The 17,286-nt window shown below is 34.7% G+C and overlaps 1 protein-coding gene across 5 annotated transcripts in view; it reads left to right on the top strand.

The window, feature by feature from the left end:
• The window catches only part of LOC115905528 (sodium channel protein type 2 subunit alpha-like), a 65,688-nt gene that overhangs the window by 5,645 nt on the left and 42,757 nt on the right, over nt 1-17,286 (top strand). For 2 of the 5 annotated variants that reach the window (XM_030951896.1, XM_030951898.1), the window contains exons 1-8: nt 1,526-2,540; nt 3,118-3,380; nt 9,323-9,639; nt 12,438-12,556; nt 13,429-13,518; nt 15,105-15,233; nt 15,741-15,832; nt 16,858-17,130. In XM_030951896.1, coding sequence (XP_030807756.1) covers nt 9,373-9,639; nt 12,438-12,556; nt 13,429-13,518; nt 15,105-15,233; nt 15,741-15,832; nt 16,858-17,130 — 970 coding nt within the window. In that variant the 5' untranslated portion in view covers nt 1,526-2,540; nt 3,118-3,380; nt 9,323-9,372. Of the gene's footprint in view, nt 1-1,525; nt 2,541-3,117; nt 3,381-9,322; nt 9,640-12,437; nt 12,557-13,428; nt 13,519-15,104; nt 15,234-15,740; nt 15,833-15,928; nt 16,021-16,857; nt 17,131-17,286 lie in introns of those variants that run through there. The other 3 variants (XM_030951893.1, XM_030951897.1, XM_030951894.1) reach the window with 3 other exon arrangements.

The raw sequence follows: 17,286 nt of genomic DNA on the forward strand, positions 1-17,286 counted from the left end.
TCTGACCCGAGACAAAAGTTCTGACCAAAATCAATATAAATAAAATTCAACCAGTATTATAAAGGAATGTCTTACCTACTGAGTGAAGGTGTAACTGAGCATTAAAGGAGTCTTCCTGAAAGGATTTTGCTAACACCATTTTAAGTTACTTGACATGTGTTTCCTACAAATCAATTTGTTTAGTTAGTGTTATAATAGGTAGAATACTAGAATTCTAGCAGCTGCTACAGCACTAGCTGTCATTCCATAGCACATATCACTTAGAGCTATAGGCCTCTAATTAGTACAATATTTTGTTAATATACTGAAATTTCAACATTATAAGAGATAACTTTTAGAGAGATGGTAGAACTTGTAACTTATAGGCTTTGCACCTTTATATTTATTACATGCAGGTAGAGACTAGATTTAAGTCATGCTTCCATACTCCATTTGGAAAACATTCCAGAATTAAGGCTTGATTATATTTTATTAGACAGTTCCATGACACCTGAATAAATGCCTTGCAGAAATCCATGCACATCTTTCATATGCTGTATTAAACCTTGGGTATAAAGCACTCTATTTTCATGTTGACTTTATGTGCGTTTTCTTCCTGGTATAGTAATGATCACATTCAGCCAAGGACTCTGTGTGAGCCTCTCAAACAGAAGTTCCAGTTTTTCCCCTTTGGTTTCCTAGGCAACTGTCAAATTCCAAATACAGTTCATTAATCTTGTGTTATACGAAGTTTATTCTTTCATATTTTGTATTGACTTGTTTCTGCAATATAGTTAGACTAGGAAAGCAAGTGTTTCAGCTGCATAGTTCTTACCGATTCAATTAATTTCCTAGTTTAGTTTGTTTCTTTTTTCTGAAATTCATAAACAATATTTTTTGTTGCAAGTGCATTTTTGTAAGATTCCCTAGAAAAATTTAGAAAAGAATACTACATTACAAACAGAGCTTTCTATTTCTTTTGCACAGCGAAATTAATATTGTGATGTATTTAGATATTGCTCACTGAAGTTTTATTGGGGCACCATCACTGGCATATTGTCCTATAATGGTCTTTATAGCAAAATCTCATTTTGAATAACCCCATTTCTTTCTTTTCCAGTTTATCGTTACATTGGGAGCTAAAGAGCATGAGGATATAGTTTGAAACATTCTTTGAAGCAATGTTATGTCTCAGAATTTGAAACATATTCTAACCAGTTTGAGATTAAATGCTTGTGCTATATATGCAGAAGACTTCAGGAAAGAGCCCTACATGAAAGAATCTATGTAATTTGTCAATCGGGAATCACTTCTGACTAGGCCTGAGATTTTACCCGTGATTCATTCTTGGGAGTTTTGTTGTAACTACCACTTATTAGCACAGTATAACCATGATGCATAGAGGTAGAGACAAAGTTGGGGTCACATGTGAAAAAGGGTTCACTGACTTGTGCTTTAATTCAAAATACAGATTTGTTGAAATTACCTGCTCTTCTAGTGTTATTAATAATTCTCACATTAAAAATGAATTCCTCAGCATTTTGCAAACTGGCAGATATTTTACAACTGGAGAGAAGTTACACTCCCTTTTTTGAAAATAAATGTCATATCAATGTTTAGCATTAGTGATTGTTCTTTTATTAGGAACCTCTAGAATCTCTTACATATTATTTTGAAACTTGTGAGCAGAAACACTTAAACATTTTGTTGTATCTGACCATGAGATCAAATTTCAGCCACAGTGCTGCTTGAGAGGCAGAATCCAGATGCACCCAATAGTCAAAGGGACTGGGAAGTCCTGTCTGTACCCCCAGGGAAAACTGCATTCAGTGTAAAATATGCGTTGGTGGATAAGTATCAATGGTGGCAGAGTCATGATTCCCTGAGGTCAGTTCTGGAGACACAGCTTTCAGATGTCTTCAGTGGAGCCTCTCCAGCAGTGACTCACCACAGCAAAATGTGCTGAATCAGTGCTTCACTCAAAATGACCAAGGCATTGAAAGAATTTGCTCTTAGCCATCATTGGAATGAGTTTATGTTACATTATTAAACAATGGAAGCTCTAATTATGTTAACACTTATTGTATATTTGGGAAAATGCAATTCTAGATTGATAGGAAATAGTACCAGGCAAATTCTAGGTTAGTTTTTGAAACATATTCTCTGTAATTGAAGTACTTGGAGATCCTCTGTCTTTAAGAGTAAGAGAAGCAGTGATCTAAAAGAAAGCTTTCACTTTTTGTTTTCCCACCTTTTGTGTTCTCTCTGACCTGATCTGTGTCTACTCAGATTTTCTTTATTTTATCTACAGAGTTTCTACTGTGGCTGGTCATGCTCATTGTATTTGGAGAAAAGTATTCTTAAGAGCTGCTTTCACAAGAGCAGAGATCTAAAAGAGAGGGATGTCTTCTTCTTTTCTTCTCTAGGAGTAAAAGCAAAATAACAACATAAAACAGTAAAAAAAAAAAAGCCAGAATATATCTAGATGAGATATCTAAATGAGAATGTCTTAAAGACAGCTCATCTGAATCTCAGTGGCTGAAGACTAATATGTGTAAGATGTAAGTAGACACTTTAAATTTAATGAACTGGATACCCAGATTATTAAAGACTGAAGAACACATGGCCAACCTTTGGCCAGCTCTTGTAATGATGCAAGTAATTTATACTGAAGAACCTGAAGATACAGTGTTTTTCTGGTATTATATTACTTGGCAGGGATGAAAAATTTTGTTGCACAAAGAAAAGCATTCGTACCAACAATCTCTATAATAGATAACTTGAAGTACCCATATGTTCATGCAAATATAGAGTTAATTAACTTCCATGCTTGCTTAAAGATAGTAAATCCATTGGGAGTAATGATACACTGTTCAGTTCCCAAAATGACAGGTGAGAACACTGCTGTTAGTCCAGGAGCTCCCATCTACCATGTCTTACCCCATGTCTACCAAAAACTGTACTAGTGGTGCAATAATTCCAACAAGGCCCATTTTTCTCTTTTAGTGAAAGCATGCAGGTAAAAGATGAGGTGGGGTCTTTGAAATGCGCACTTAAAGAATATTCTTAATGTATTTTTGTTCTGTATTAGGTTTTGTGACATAACTAATTTTTGATCCTGTTTTTCTTATTTCTCAGTGCTCTTAGGCTGGAAAAATATATTTATGTGAATATGTAGACTTACCCTTGTCTACTGTAATTAATTTTTGAGAAGCTTTGGACACAGGAACAAAGAATGAGAAAGTTTTGAAGGAACTGCAGTCTTGAAGACACTTCAGGTCCTAAGAAGAAGCCTTCCTTGCCAATTCATTTTCTGCCAGAAATGCAGCCTTTTTCTTTTCACATTAGCAAAACATGCAGAGGTTAAATTCTGAGATTTGGCATTTCTTAGAAAAATAAAGGTAAGACTGTCTTTTCTTCTCTGCCAGAAATAATGTTTCACTGCCAAAAATGGCTAGTTGATATTCTGCTACATATCTTCACTAAAATACTAGTGGGAAAATGAAATTAACACCTTTATGAGGTTCAGCTATAGAAATTTGTGTTACATATATTGTATCTATTTTTCTTTAGAATGTAAGGATCTCCAATGCTGGAAGGTATTTGCAACATGTTGATTAGATTACAGTATTCCAATTAGGCTGATCTAATTGGAATAAGAAAGAGACCCTCTTCCTCTTTAATTGCATATGGTTTTCATTTGTCCTTCTTCAGGTTTCTCCAATACTTCAAGTATTGACACTTGATCTCTTTTCACACATTCTCAGAGGCAACTCATGGTGTTAAAGAAAATACAAGGCAGGCTTACATTTAAAAAATTCCTAGAGGTTTCGGTCAACTTTATCTATAAGATAAATGGGTCAGATAATTTGTTTTGGGAGTTCTACAATTGGCAGGTAGGTATCTAAAGGAATTCAGATTTATTCCTTTACATAACCTATCAATTTTTGATTATTAAGAACTAAGATAAGAAATAAGAACTAATTAATTCAAAAGAAAATGTTGGAGAGAGGTCGCAGGAAGGAAAGTGTTTTCTTCTCCTGAGGGTGGGGTTCTTAAGGTTTAGTTAATGTACTTTCACACCTAATTTCAAGTCATTACTGAGAACATGAAATATGATTGCATGTAGTACCCCTGAAGCAACTGAAGCTTTTACTACATTTACTGTTCTTTGGACAGTTTTCCACCTATTTTAAATCACCCCATTCTAAATTATTTTAAAACAAGTTTTATGAAGGAATATTATTTCTGTGACATACCCTTATTAATTGATTTCATATTCTCAAAAGTTTTTTGTCTTCTGGTATTTATTAATTTTATTAATAAACACCTGGTGTAGACTTCATTATTTGTTATTTATATTTTGAATAGTTATGTAACACTAATGCCTATAGGCTACTGAGGCTGACTGCAAAATTACAGACAAAAATACAAAATACAACTACAGTCATTGCTACAGATAAATTATAATCTAAAAATTTACACAATGGATCAATAATAAATGTTGAACTTAATGGAAAAAAGGAAAACAAATCCTATGTATTCGTCAGGGAGGACCTATAAGAACAAATTGTCAAAGTTTAAATTACTAGATTACAGTTTAAAGAGGCAGGTTCTGACCAGGTGCTAAGTTCTGAAGGCTGTTTTCACCTCTAAGGAAATCCTCCTTTCCTTGAAATACCTATTTTTATGAAGCCAACTTTCATGTATTCCTTGCCTTAGGACCCACGGCTAATTTTAACTGAATGTCTCTTCAGATATCTCAAAGAAATCTGCATTGCATTGCGTTTACCACTGTGAAATACAGCAGTGACATTTTGAGTCTCTTTTGATCTTTTTGTAATTCCATTTTTTACTAGAATATTTTAAAGCAGTAAAAATAGGGTAAATATGCCAAGATAAATGGTAAACAATGGAAAATGTCAATTATGAAAAGATAATGATCTGTAACTTAAAAAAATATTTCAGACCACATTTTTCTTCATTAAATTATTCTCTGTGTACAAAAGCCATGAAAAATTTCAATAAAAATATTTAATTTTAGTTCTTCTCACAAAAAACTAATATTTACCTATCCTTCTCTTTCTTGAACAAACTGAAGGCAGCATTTCCTGATTTGGAATTTGATCAGAGAACAGTAATTTAACTGTAATTTACCTTCACTTCCAGAAAAATCAATACCTGAATTTTGTAAAACAACATCCCAAACACTATGAGAGAGAGCTAAGATGACTCATTTTTTCAGACTGTCCCAGCATATGCTCTCTTGTATCTCTTTCCTCCTCGGGACAGTAGGAGCTTGAGTTGAGGTATTTTTCTGGTATCAGCACACAAGAGCTACACTTTTCATTTCTAAACAGCAGAAAGCAATCTCTAGCTGATGCTGAGGTGGTGCCAATAGCCCTGCTGTTTCTGTCTGTCCCACTGTGGGAGACCCACCATTTGATTTGGACTAATAGCTTTACTTCCATTGAGACAGTTGGCCTTATTAACATTACTAGTTTAGAAAAAAAGTTTTTAATCCAGGCTTTAGCATCTGAGAGGTTGTTGCAAGGTTTGGCACAGGGGAAGATACTAGTTCCAAATTACAGCTTCTCAAATAAAAGATTAGCGTAAGAAAATTAGGATAGCTGGTCATTTTACAGATTCCATTTGCTATACTTGCACTTGCTCCAAGCCTAATCAACTGTTACAGTTTTAATAGAATTAAAATCTCACTAGTCAGTTTTTCAAGGTTTTAGCAGGCAGTACTTTAAAGGGAAAAAACCCCAGCAAGATTTGCTATTTCTCCACCTTGAAAATTTTGAAGGGGATATGTGCAGTTTCATGCAAAATGCAGATAACCTGTTAGATAACCTGAAGATTTGAATAAACAATCATGGTACTACCTGGTACTTATACTGGTACTTTCACTTTTACCATTTGCCCTATTTAAGATATCATAAAAATAGACACCTTCAGGCCACTTCTTCTGGCTTTTTCAGAGATACAGAAAAATTAATTTGACATTGTTAGCAAAGATATTTTACTTACTTTCTGACACATCTTCTGTAAATGATGAGAAGATTACTATATTAGAAATAAAATTTAACAAGTTATAATATGTCCACAGATAACTAGCTTTTATATATATGTGGACATATATATATGTCCACAATATAACTAGCTGAAATATGTGTAAAATTAAAAACATATAGGTACTGTTTATTGCTCAGTCTTAATATTTAAAGATAGAGGCTGAAGGAAAACTGGAGGACTTACAGAATGCAATGCTCAATTACAACTAATTGCAAAAGCATGTCTTTAATAAATGGGAACTTCATTTTTCTAATGAAATGTATTAAAATATAGAGCATTACATATATGACATATAAACCAGAATTGTATTTCAAATGCTTGAAACTCTCTTTGCTGAGCAGCAGAAGGTACTGAGGGGCCTGGACCACATGTAGTTTTGAGACTCTTTCTTTATAAATTGTTTTTAATGACAGTTTTTCTGAATTATTAGATATACAGAATATCTGAATTCTGCCTAATATCATTCATGTCCTGGCAGTTTATTTACCAGATAACAAGCAATTTTAAAACCAGTGAAGGAAGGAGAGGGAAGCTATCACTAACAAATGAGCAGTTCATGAATCAAAGATTGCAAAGAGCTTATTTAGGGCTCAGTACAGGCAACAGCACAACTTCTGTTTCATTGTTCTATTAAATTAATGCATGTATATAAACTGTAATCAGATACATATTTCTGTGTGGTTCTGTTAAGCTTTGTAACCTAAATGAAAATGCTTGGGGCATATTTAGTATAGAAAAAACCTTCTTGTGCAATAGCAACAGCAAAGAAAAGATATAATTGCACTAGACAGTAGTGGAGGCAGGTCTCAAGTAATGTTTTCAACTCGTCAGGAAAACTTTTTTAGGGCATGTTTTTTTTCCCTGAAAAATGCAGTGAATCCCTAAGTCTGCCAATACTTTCCCCAGTCAGTCACTGGCTCCTTTGTGGATTTCTAGAATTAAAAATGCATTTCCTTTAAGTGAGGACAATGCATTTTGTTACAGCATTCATAGCTGTAACTGTTAATGGTGGAAAAGTAGCCTAAACAAATGTGTTGAATTACAAAGACAAGAAATACACACTGATGACTTGATTTGGATCCATCTTTTGAGACTAGTTTCATAGAAAAGGTACCTAGAGTGACAAGTTGAATCACAGACCTGTAAAATGGGGAATAAATAAATGAATTATTCAGAAAGACCAAGGAGAAACCTCAGGCATCTTCATAGTTCACTAATCCTGCATGAGCAAAAGTAGTAATCAAAGGACTGTATCCAGAAAATGAGTGTGCTTTTAATTCTAAAAAGAAGGGACAACTTTGAGTTTAGGATCCTTATAACTGGGAGTTACATTAATTTTAAGAAGGGGTTAGCAAAGGCATCCATCTTGTACAAAGAAAAAAATAGTGGAAATTTCAGCATAGAAACCTGTGATAAGGTTGCATGCTGGAGACTCTGGCTGGTGTTATAATTTACTTTTTCCTTTTATATTGCATCTGTATGGCCACTCCCAGGTCTCTTTCATTCTGCATATTACATTAACTCACAGTTCTCCAGGATATTCCTTTAGAGAAATTTTCTTCTTCGTGTCTACAGTACAGAGTATTTTAATTCTGAATTTATGGTCAGGTATCTTGGTTCTGGTCTTGTATTACTTATCTGCTTGGTGCTATAATCTACTGACTAAATTATTTTAGTGACCTCAGTGCCGATCATACACACTGATGGATGCTGTGTTGTGAACCCACTCCAGAGATTAAGACTTGAGGTGGCATAGGAACATGAGTCCTTACCATGTCATTGGATTGGTAATTCAGATTTAGGAGTATGCTATTTCATTTCTTTCCTCTAGTTTCTTACTTCAGGTTTTTCAAGCACTTTTTAACATCCCCTTCAGCCTTCACATATTATTTCATAAGATCATTACTGTAGCGCTTTGTGTGTCTCTGTGTGTGTATATTTCTACAAGCTGCTTCAGACAGGCAAGAAGCTTTAGGAGAAGGACTATTGAATGAGTGCAAATGAGCAGAATATTATAATTCAAATTTAGATGTGGCATCTCCAGGACACATATGTTGCACATTCATGAAGGAATGCAGCGAAGGCTACATGGCATCATGTAACAGAAAATATAATTAAAGCTCATTAGTTAAGCATTGAAACTCGCTCTTTAAATTGGCTCTCATAACTAACATTTTTTCAACAGTATGCTGTAAACTGTTGCAAAGTAGACACCAAGTAAGTCTTTAATTTATTCCCTGGTGGCAGGACTCTTTAACCATGTCTGCCTTCATTTTGCCATTCTCTCCCTCCAGCTATTCAAACCTCTCAACTATGCTGTACAGCACATCACTTTAAATAACTGATCCTGCTGCAGAAGGACTTGGAAGAGAGAAAAAAACCACTGCTTTCAGTTGATGCACTGCAGGACTTCATAAAGAGACCTGCTGTACAGTTGAGAGTTCAATGCAGAGAGCAGGAAAAAGCAGCATTATCTACCACTGGTACTAAAGGCTTTCACAGTGAACCAGAGTCTTAGGTTTTGGACGAGTTTCAGTCTAAAATAATACTATGACACTTGCCTTGCAAAGAATCAGAAGCAGCATCTCTTCCCATATGGCCTTAATTATACATGCTGTTTACTTTTACTTAAAAGGCTTGTGGTTTTGATTCACAGCTAACAGTCAATAAATGCAACCTAAGCTGCTCTGGGATCTAATATTAGCCTTCACCATAGTTAAGTGTCAGTAAGAAAGAATTATGCTTGTTCCTCCCATAATTTAGTTGCTGTCATTTAAACAGTTGTGCAAGCCAGTTGTGCAAAATCTTTTAGTTTAATGAAAGTATTGATGTTTGTAAAGTTGTATTACTGATGCTTGGAAAAAAATAGAAAGATAAAATCTATTAAGTTGTAGAATGTGGGTTTACAATTTTCAGCAGTACCTCACAGAATATGCATTTATACTTACAGTTAAAAAAAAAACAGCTGTACTGTTAAAACACTTCTATCAGCAATTTGCTCTAACTGAGAGTGTCCAAGGACACAGGCACAGCAGTATCTGTGGGCAGAAAAAGAAATGTCTTTTTCTGGATCAGCAGGAAAAAGCTGAAAAAAATTTATTAAATATCAAAACAAATTCTGAGCATTTGCTTTTAACTGCCATTCAGCCTTGAAATATGCTGCTTCTATTTCTATTTAAGCCTGGAAAGAGTTTCTGACCAAATGTTGGGGTTTTTCCTATTGGTAAAATCTAGCTTGCCTAAATTATTTAATTTTCTTTTATAGGTCATTCTTATGCAAGAAGCTAAAAGTAATTAAATTTGCAGGATGAAAACATGGCACAGGCACTGCTGGTACCACCTGGACCTGAAAGCTTCCGCTATTTTACTAGAGATTCTCTCGCAGCTATTGAAAAGCGTTCTGCAGAAGAAAAAGCTAAAAAGCCCAAGCAAGAACATACAGATGATGATGATGAAAATGGTCCAAAGCCGAACAGTGACTTGGAGGCAGGAAAGACACTGCCATTTATTTATGGTGACATACCTCCAGGAATGGTGTCTGAACCTTTGGAAGACCTGGACCCATATTATATCAATAAAAAAGTGAGTGAATTAAGTTTTGCACAAAATAGAATATAACTTTATACTCTAAAAAGGCTTAATCACAAAATATGATGGTTAAAACTATCAATCTGCTAAATATCCAGAGGGGGACTCAGAGATAGAAAAGGTAGTTTGAACAGATCCATTCAAGTAGAAAGTTTGACTTTTTACAAGTCAGGATCTTCAGCAGAGTGTATGGGCTTTGGTCTCGTAGCAATGATGCTTACAATTGGAAGCGGAAGGGTGTTATTTGAGTTGGGAGAAAGACAAGGAAAAAACAAGTATATTTCCACAGCTGGGATTAGTTTTAGTCTGTTTTAAAATCCTCCAGGGTCTGAAATAGTCCAACCTGGGAACAAGTAAAAGTACCTTAGGTCCTGCACTGATTAGAGAAAGTACAGGTGGCAGTTAGAGCCAGTTTTCTTCTAAACTCTTGTTTATTTCTGTGTGCTCCTTTAGCAGCATCAAGATGTTATCTCAGTTTCTGATAGACTGCAAAGTGTTGTGGGTGAGGAGAGTGAAGGAAGATGAACATCTGTAAATTAAAAAATGCAGGTGTTTTATGGAGAAGTACTTGGGACTATCTTTTCCCATCTCTCTGAAACAGAAAGAACTGGACACAGTTGCTCTCTTGATGGCTTGAAGCTTTCCAGGCTGTCATCAAGATAAGAAATTTGATCTTGAGCCACTAAAAAAAATCAAGGCATAAAATACTTTAAACTCCAAAGAAACAGTTTTTTTGCTAGAAAAAAATAATGCAAGTAATACTGTCACTTTTGTGGCTAAATTTGTGGTTGCCTTTGGTTTGTAAAACAGGTTTAAAAATTATGGCCTCATTAATGGGAACAGAAAATAAAGCAGAGTCTATATGTAACTGCAAAACCTAACAGTTGCCAAAGTTAAATAAACAATGCTGTAGATAATACAAGTATATACATTATTAAGTAAATGTAAAGAAATTAAAGTTCAAAGAAGTAGCATTGCCGGGGTTATTTAAATTTATATGGTTTGGGTTATGACAACAGTTCCATGGAAATTCTTACAATATAATGTCAGTACTAAACCCTTTTCTCGACTAGCTGCAAAACTTTAGGAATAAAGTTGCATAAGTAAGTTCAGGGATAAAGTTGTCTGAACAAGTGAAGTTTCAGAAAGCCTGAGAAGTTCTGAAGTATAGTTTCTAACCTCCATTGATCAGAAAAAGTAGTCAGATTTTTTGGAACAAAAGTGTAAAAGCTCACACTAATGATGGATATCTTAGTATCTGAGAACAATTAGTAAACCGTAGGATCTTTAGTCACAGGTGACATCTGTGTTTATATTACCTAGCCGTATAATTATGCTCAACAGAAAACAAATGGACATTTTAAATCATGGTCTAGAATTAGTCATCCCTCCTCTGGTATATAGTAGAAACTACCCTTAATCATTGACTTGTCAGTGCAGAGGAAATCATATGTGAATTTAGTCTGTCTTCAGGCTCAGCTGCAGCAGTGACCTTGGGACATGCAACATCTTTCTAGCATTTCCAGCTGGGTGAAGGACTCTAGGGCAGGGAGAAATGCCAAGGAGTGTGTGTCCCTTCTCTGCCACCCTCAGTGTTAGCTTGATGTTTTTCTGTGAGCAGACACCAGCAACACTCCTTCACGTATTTTCTTTCCTGCCGTGGAGTAGTTTACTTTCCTTCCCTTCCCTGAGATTGGTGTCCAAGCAGGCAGTAAAGGCCACAGAGAGGGCAGAATTTTTCTGATCACAGCCACGTTTTTACAGAGAATGGAAATCAACATGGAGAACAGTGATACTTTATAGCTCTGCTGAGAGTGTAACAGAGCCTCTATTATGTTAACACAAAGCAGAGCCATTACCATCGACGACGAGCAAAAGGAATGAAGAATAGTTATGTCCTGAAGAAATTTCAAGCAGAACCAAAGATGCAAGTAAACCTCATTCATAGACAAATACACTTAGGCAACGACTGTCCACAGAAACAGAATAAACTGAACATAAACCATAGGTTTATTGGACCAAGTTTTAAAAGATAATCACTAGCTAAATTTTCTGCTCACATATAGGGAAAGTAAGAGCACATTTTTAACAAGAAAGCCAGATTATTTTTTCTTTAGTTTTGTTGTCATAGGATGCCAAACCCTGAAATCTGTTTGTATCACACTGCTCAGAACAATGTTAGCTGGCAATATATTAATAATTTTAATTTTTTCACATATATGTATTTTAGAAGATGCATATAATTGATATTGGTAGTATTTAAAATAGAAAATGAAAGCAAATTTTAAAATTGTGAATGATTTATAATGACAATTTCTCCTTATCACTATATATATGTGTGTATATAATTCTGTCAAGTATTTGTTCCAAATACAAACTGGCATTGTCCTTTTGCTATTTTGGTTTTGTTTGTGTTTGCTCACAAGGTGGAATACATTTGATAAATTTGAACCACTGTAATCAAAGACTTCATAAGAAATAAAATTGAAATATTTTAGTGGCAAAATCCTGCATTTTGCTTTTATTGATAAACTGGTATTGTTTTTTGTAATTTCCACAAATTTTAATTACATCATAATTTAGTTCACATGCTGGAAAATTTTGCAAATTTGAGAATTGGCTGTGGAAGACTTACTCCATTGCATTAATAGAAATAAGTTATTTTTGTACCACAGGTAGACATTAGAATGGAACTTGTACCTCTCAGGTGGTAAATGGAAATTTTTAGTAGGAGGTGAATATATATATGTAGCCAACACTGTATTTTAATTTTGTTTTTCTTTTTTTTGCAGACTTTCATAGTATTGAATAAGGGAAAAGCAATTTTCCGATTCAGTGCCACGTCTGCCTTGTATATTTTAACTCCTTTTAATCCCATCAGAAAAATTGCTATCAAGATTTTGGTACATTCATATCCTTTTTTCTTAATGTTGATTTAAGTGTTGTTATTTAAAAATACTTAATGACTGAAGTAATACTTTTCATGTGGATGTATAAATTGTGTCCATGGGAGTGAACTATGCTAAAAATATATATGTTGCTCATATTTTAAAAAGGAGCAATATCACATGTGAATTGCAGTATGATCTTCATCCCTGCCGAGAGAATTCTCTACTGAACCACCTAAATCTGTCAGAGTTTAAATATCAGGCTTTATATCTAAAAGGAGACCTGATCCCATACTGAGCCCTGCAGCTAAGGCCACATTAGTAACAAACCATTGCACTTGAACATATCTAAGGTCACACTTTTAGCAAGACCAGTAGTACTATTCATGAACTAGACTCACTTAGCAAGGACAAAAGAGCATGGGTAAAGAGCAGCTTTTTCAGTATTGTGTTTTCAGCATTGGGATAGGTGTCCTGTAAAATATTTGGGATAAAGGAGAGTATTTTCAAATATACTTCAATCGTGTTCAAAGAAAGACTCAGGCCTAAACAACCAACCTCTGACTAAAGATCTTTTAGAATGATCCATCCAGCTGTATTAAATGAGTACATTTGGGTAGTCATTTCATGATTTACAGAGTTGAAGATATGTTTAAACTTCATTTAGAACCTGCTATAATTACAAAAGTATTGCATTTTTTTATGGAAGTGCCATAATATGCCAGATGACATACCATTTAAAATACATAATTTTATGTGCAAAGCTTTGGTTTTAGGCTTTAATTAGAGTGTGATGTTATTTGTACACATTTGTAAACACTAAATATTTTAAAGTTATTTCAGTGTTATAAAGCTGTTCTACTTTTTTGACTTATGCGCCTTAACTATAACCTACATTATTCAGCATGCTTATCATGTGCACTATTTTGACCAACTGTGTATTTATGACCATGAGTAACCCTCCAGACTGGACAAAGAATGTAGAGTAAGTTAAACATTTTTACTTCTTTATTTTTAGATCTTTGTTTTTGTGTGACTCCAAACAAGAAGCATTTATTAAAATGTGAATGCCAGAATGGGCTTGTCCAGAGTCAGGAAGAATCAGATTCCATGAGATCATCAATATCTTTCCCATTTCCTCCTGAACAACTTAAATGGTTTAAGAATAACACCATGTTTGCTAAAATTATGCCTGAGGAATATCTGAAATTCTGCTGTGTAGTAAAAACAGGGGGGCTTGTCCTTGGATATTCTGAGCTGTAAATCAGACAGGGAGCTACAGATGTGCATGTAAAATTGTTGCCATACCTTGCTTGAGTATCCATGATCTCATCACAGCAGGACTTTTATCATACCTTACTGGTTTGACCTCAGAAATGCCTGCTACAACAAGGACACACCACCCACAAACAGCAAGAAACTCAAATTGCCAAGGAAAGGGCCATAGCTATGAAAGAGTAACAAAGAGCTGACCTAAATAAGGAATATTTCTCTTTCTTTTTCATGGTTATAAATGCATATTTATTCTCTAACAAAATACAGATACATGTTTTCCTCTGAAATACTGTAGAATCATAGAATGGTTTGGGTTGGAAGGGATCATAGAGATCATACAGTTCCAAACCCCTGGCATGCAGGGACACCTTCCACTAGGTCACGTTCCTCAAAGCCCTTTATGTTTTTATTTGAAATAATACTACTAATGGAAAACCTGCTTCTAATCATTTGTTGCTTCTTTCATTCCCTCATTTTCTCAAAGAGCCATTACTAGTTTTTATTTATTTATTTCTCTGCACTAATGAACCTTACACTGAACACTGTTTAGAAACCATTGCCCTTAACCCATTCCCAGTCAACAGTGATGACGGCTTGTTAGAGTTGCAGAGAGTCTGAAAGGAGAGCAGTAGGGTCTGTAGGTAGAGCTCCTTTATTCTGGAGGTCCACAGAGATCCATGTGGGTCTCAGGAAGTGCCTGCATTATGCTGGTTATAACTGACTATTCTATGTTGTTAAGTGAACTGCTGTTCCCACACCAGGTAAGCTGGTAATCATGCTCCCCACATTTGAGTATAACAGTCTGGGCATGCTTTCTTATATTTGATGATTATTTATGAAATAAACATGTAATACAGGTATTAGTATAGTTATTATCCAGAATTGATTTTTACAAAACTCTCTGATTTAGACATAAAAAAAATTCTTCAGTTTTTCTAACACTTAGACATCTACCTGATTTATGAATGCAAGCAAAGAGGCAACCCTGTGAGTGCCAAAGAATATACATATAAATATCAAAGCCTGAAATGTTTCCGTAAATACTAGAATCAGAAATTATTTTTAAGTACAAGAACTGAGATTAAACCAACCTTTTAGAAAATGAGTAGCATATATATCAGGTTCAAATTTCAACAAAGACTGAACAGCAACTACAATATTTAGGGCAAGTGAAGTTAATAATTTACTCCTTTCACTTCTAAATACTTTTCCTTCTCTTTTAAGTAATCTTTGCTAAAGAGTGGAACTGTCTGTAAACATTGAAAAATCCATTATTCCTGCTCTGATGATTTTCAGGTACACTTTCACTGGAATTTATACCTTTGAATCACTTATCAAAATTCTTGCAAGGGGCTTCTGCTTAGAAGGTTTTACTTTTCTGCGAGATCCATGGAACTGGCTTGACTTCAGTGTCATTTTAATGGCGTAAGTGGTTCAAGAACTTTTTAAGCTTTTAGGGCATGAAATTAGTGGTAAATATTATTGTAATAAATGTATTTATTTAAACATATTTAATTTTTGCAACCTTTGAAGCTTAGACACTGTATAACACATTTTAGTATTCATAAATCAAAGTAAAATACTGCAGAAACCAAAATGGAGTGTCAGCCACTAGTGTAATTACTGCTGAGGGACACTAATTTCATGGCCTACATTTTTCTGCTCACCAGAAATGAAGCCATCCCTTTGACTTCATGTTACTGTCCCATTACAAGCTAATTAGTTTAACTAGATGTTCAAATACAAATCAGTGAGTTTCACTTCAATGACATTTAAGCAAAATTGATGAAAACAATTATTAAAGTGAAATGTAGTGAAGAGACAGGTAAATTTTGAAGTATGATTGCTAGTATTGCCACAGAGGTTTTGAAGACCCACATAAGTAGTATAAGCTCTGCCTCAATTCTGAATAACTGTGATTTAATCCTACAGGTATGTAACAGAATTTGTAAACCTAGGCAATGTTTCAGCTCTTCGAACTTTCAGAGTATTGAGAGCTTTGAAAACTATTTCTGTAATTCCAGGTAAGAAGTAGTTGGTGTCAGGTGTTAGGCCCCTCGTATCTCCAACTGTTATTTGTGTGCTGTCATTGTGTTTGTGTGTGAACTCCCCTATTACAGATATGTGACAGAGTTTGTGGACCTGGGCAATGTCTCAGCGTTGAGAACATTCAGAGTTCTCCGAGCTTTGAAAACAATATCAGTCATTCCAGGTGAGAGCGAGGTTAAACACCGAGGCTGACTTTCGTTCCATTGAATTCACTTCCTGTGAGCATAAGTCTTGCTGTTTGCTGCTCATGTTGCCAAAAAAAAAAAAAAAGAAATAAAAAGGCATGGATCATTAACTTAGTTTATGATTCTTTGCCTTTTCAGCATTAGCTTCTTTTATTTTGCAAAATCAGCCTTTGAGTTTAACAGAGTCTTGCATGAAACACAAAATATGAGGCCTATGGGTTATTTTGCTTTGTTTTTCTGCATTTTATTGTGACAAATTGTCTCTACATTACAAAAGCTTAGTGCTATGGCATTCTTGGTGTTGAAATTTTTCCTTTTTTACCACTTAAAATTGGCATTAGTCTTTAAAATAAGCAAGTAACAACAAAAGAATATACCAAAAAGGAAATAAATGATGCACAGGAAAATTTATCAAATGCAAACTATTTTTTCATTCAAAATTACTAGCAATTCTATCTCATGCTGCTTTGCACTGTTGTGAAGTCATGTCTAGAATTAACTGGAAACTGAATCATTTGCAGTATATTTAATGCAGAGAAAAATTAGTAAATGCAATCAAATCTGTACCAGGAAAGCATGATTGATAAAGTTTCCTGCTTGAGAATATTGTATATTCGATTTATCGGAATATATGTACATTGCATATTCATAAAAAGGAATCTTTTTCTTTCATTCATCTTCACAAGCTCTGAGGCTGCTCATGAAGCTTTACCTTTTGAGAAATAAAAAATTCCTAAGTGTCTGCATGGCCTCTTAATTATATGGGAAGGGCAAAGATACTCTTTGATAATTCTATGGACCTTTTCTGTTTGCAGGCCTGAAGACGATTGTAGGAGCCCTGATTCAGTCTGTGAAGAAGCTCTCAGATGTGATGATCCTGACTGTGTTTTGTCTGAGTGTGTTTGCACTGATAGGGCTGCAGCTGTTCATGGGCAACCTGAGGAATAAATGCCTGCAATGGCCTCCAGACAATTCTACTTTTGAGATAAACATTATTTCCTACTTTAACAGCACAGTGAATGAAAACGGTACTTTTGTTAACATGACAGTGAGCACGTTTAACTGGAAGGATTACATTGAGGATGAAAGTAAGAATATCTGATATAACTATTTTAATATATTTATGGCTAAAATATGTAATTCTTTTTGACCAAGTAAAGAACATTGAGGGGTTTACATTTCTGACTTATGCAGAACTGCTTACAGTCGCTGATTTATAGAGATCAAATACATACAATAAAAAA

Source organism: Camarhynchus parvulus, chromosome 7 (assembly GCF_901933205.1).
Source record: "Camarhynchus parvulus chromosome 7, STF_HiC, whole genome shotgun sequence".
In the NCBI taxonomy this organism is placed as follows: domain Eukaryota; kingdom Metazoa; phylum Chordata; class Aves; order Passeriformes; family Thraupidae; genus Camarhynchus; species Camarhynchus parvulus.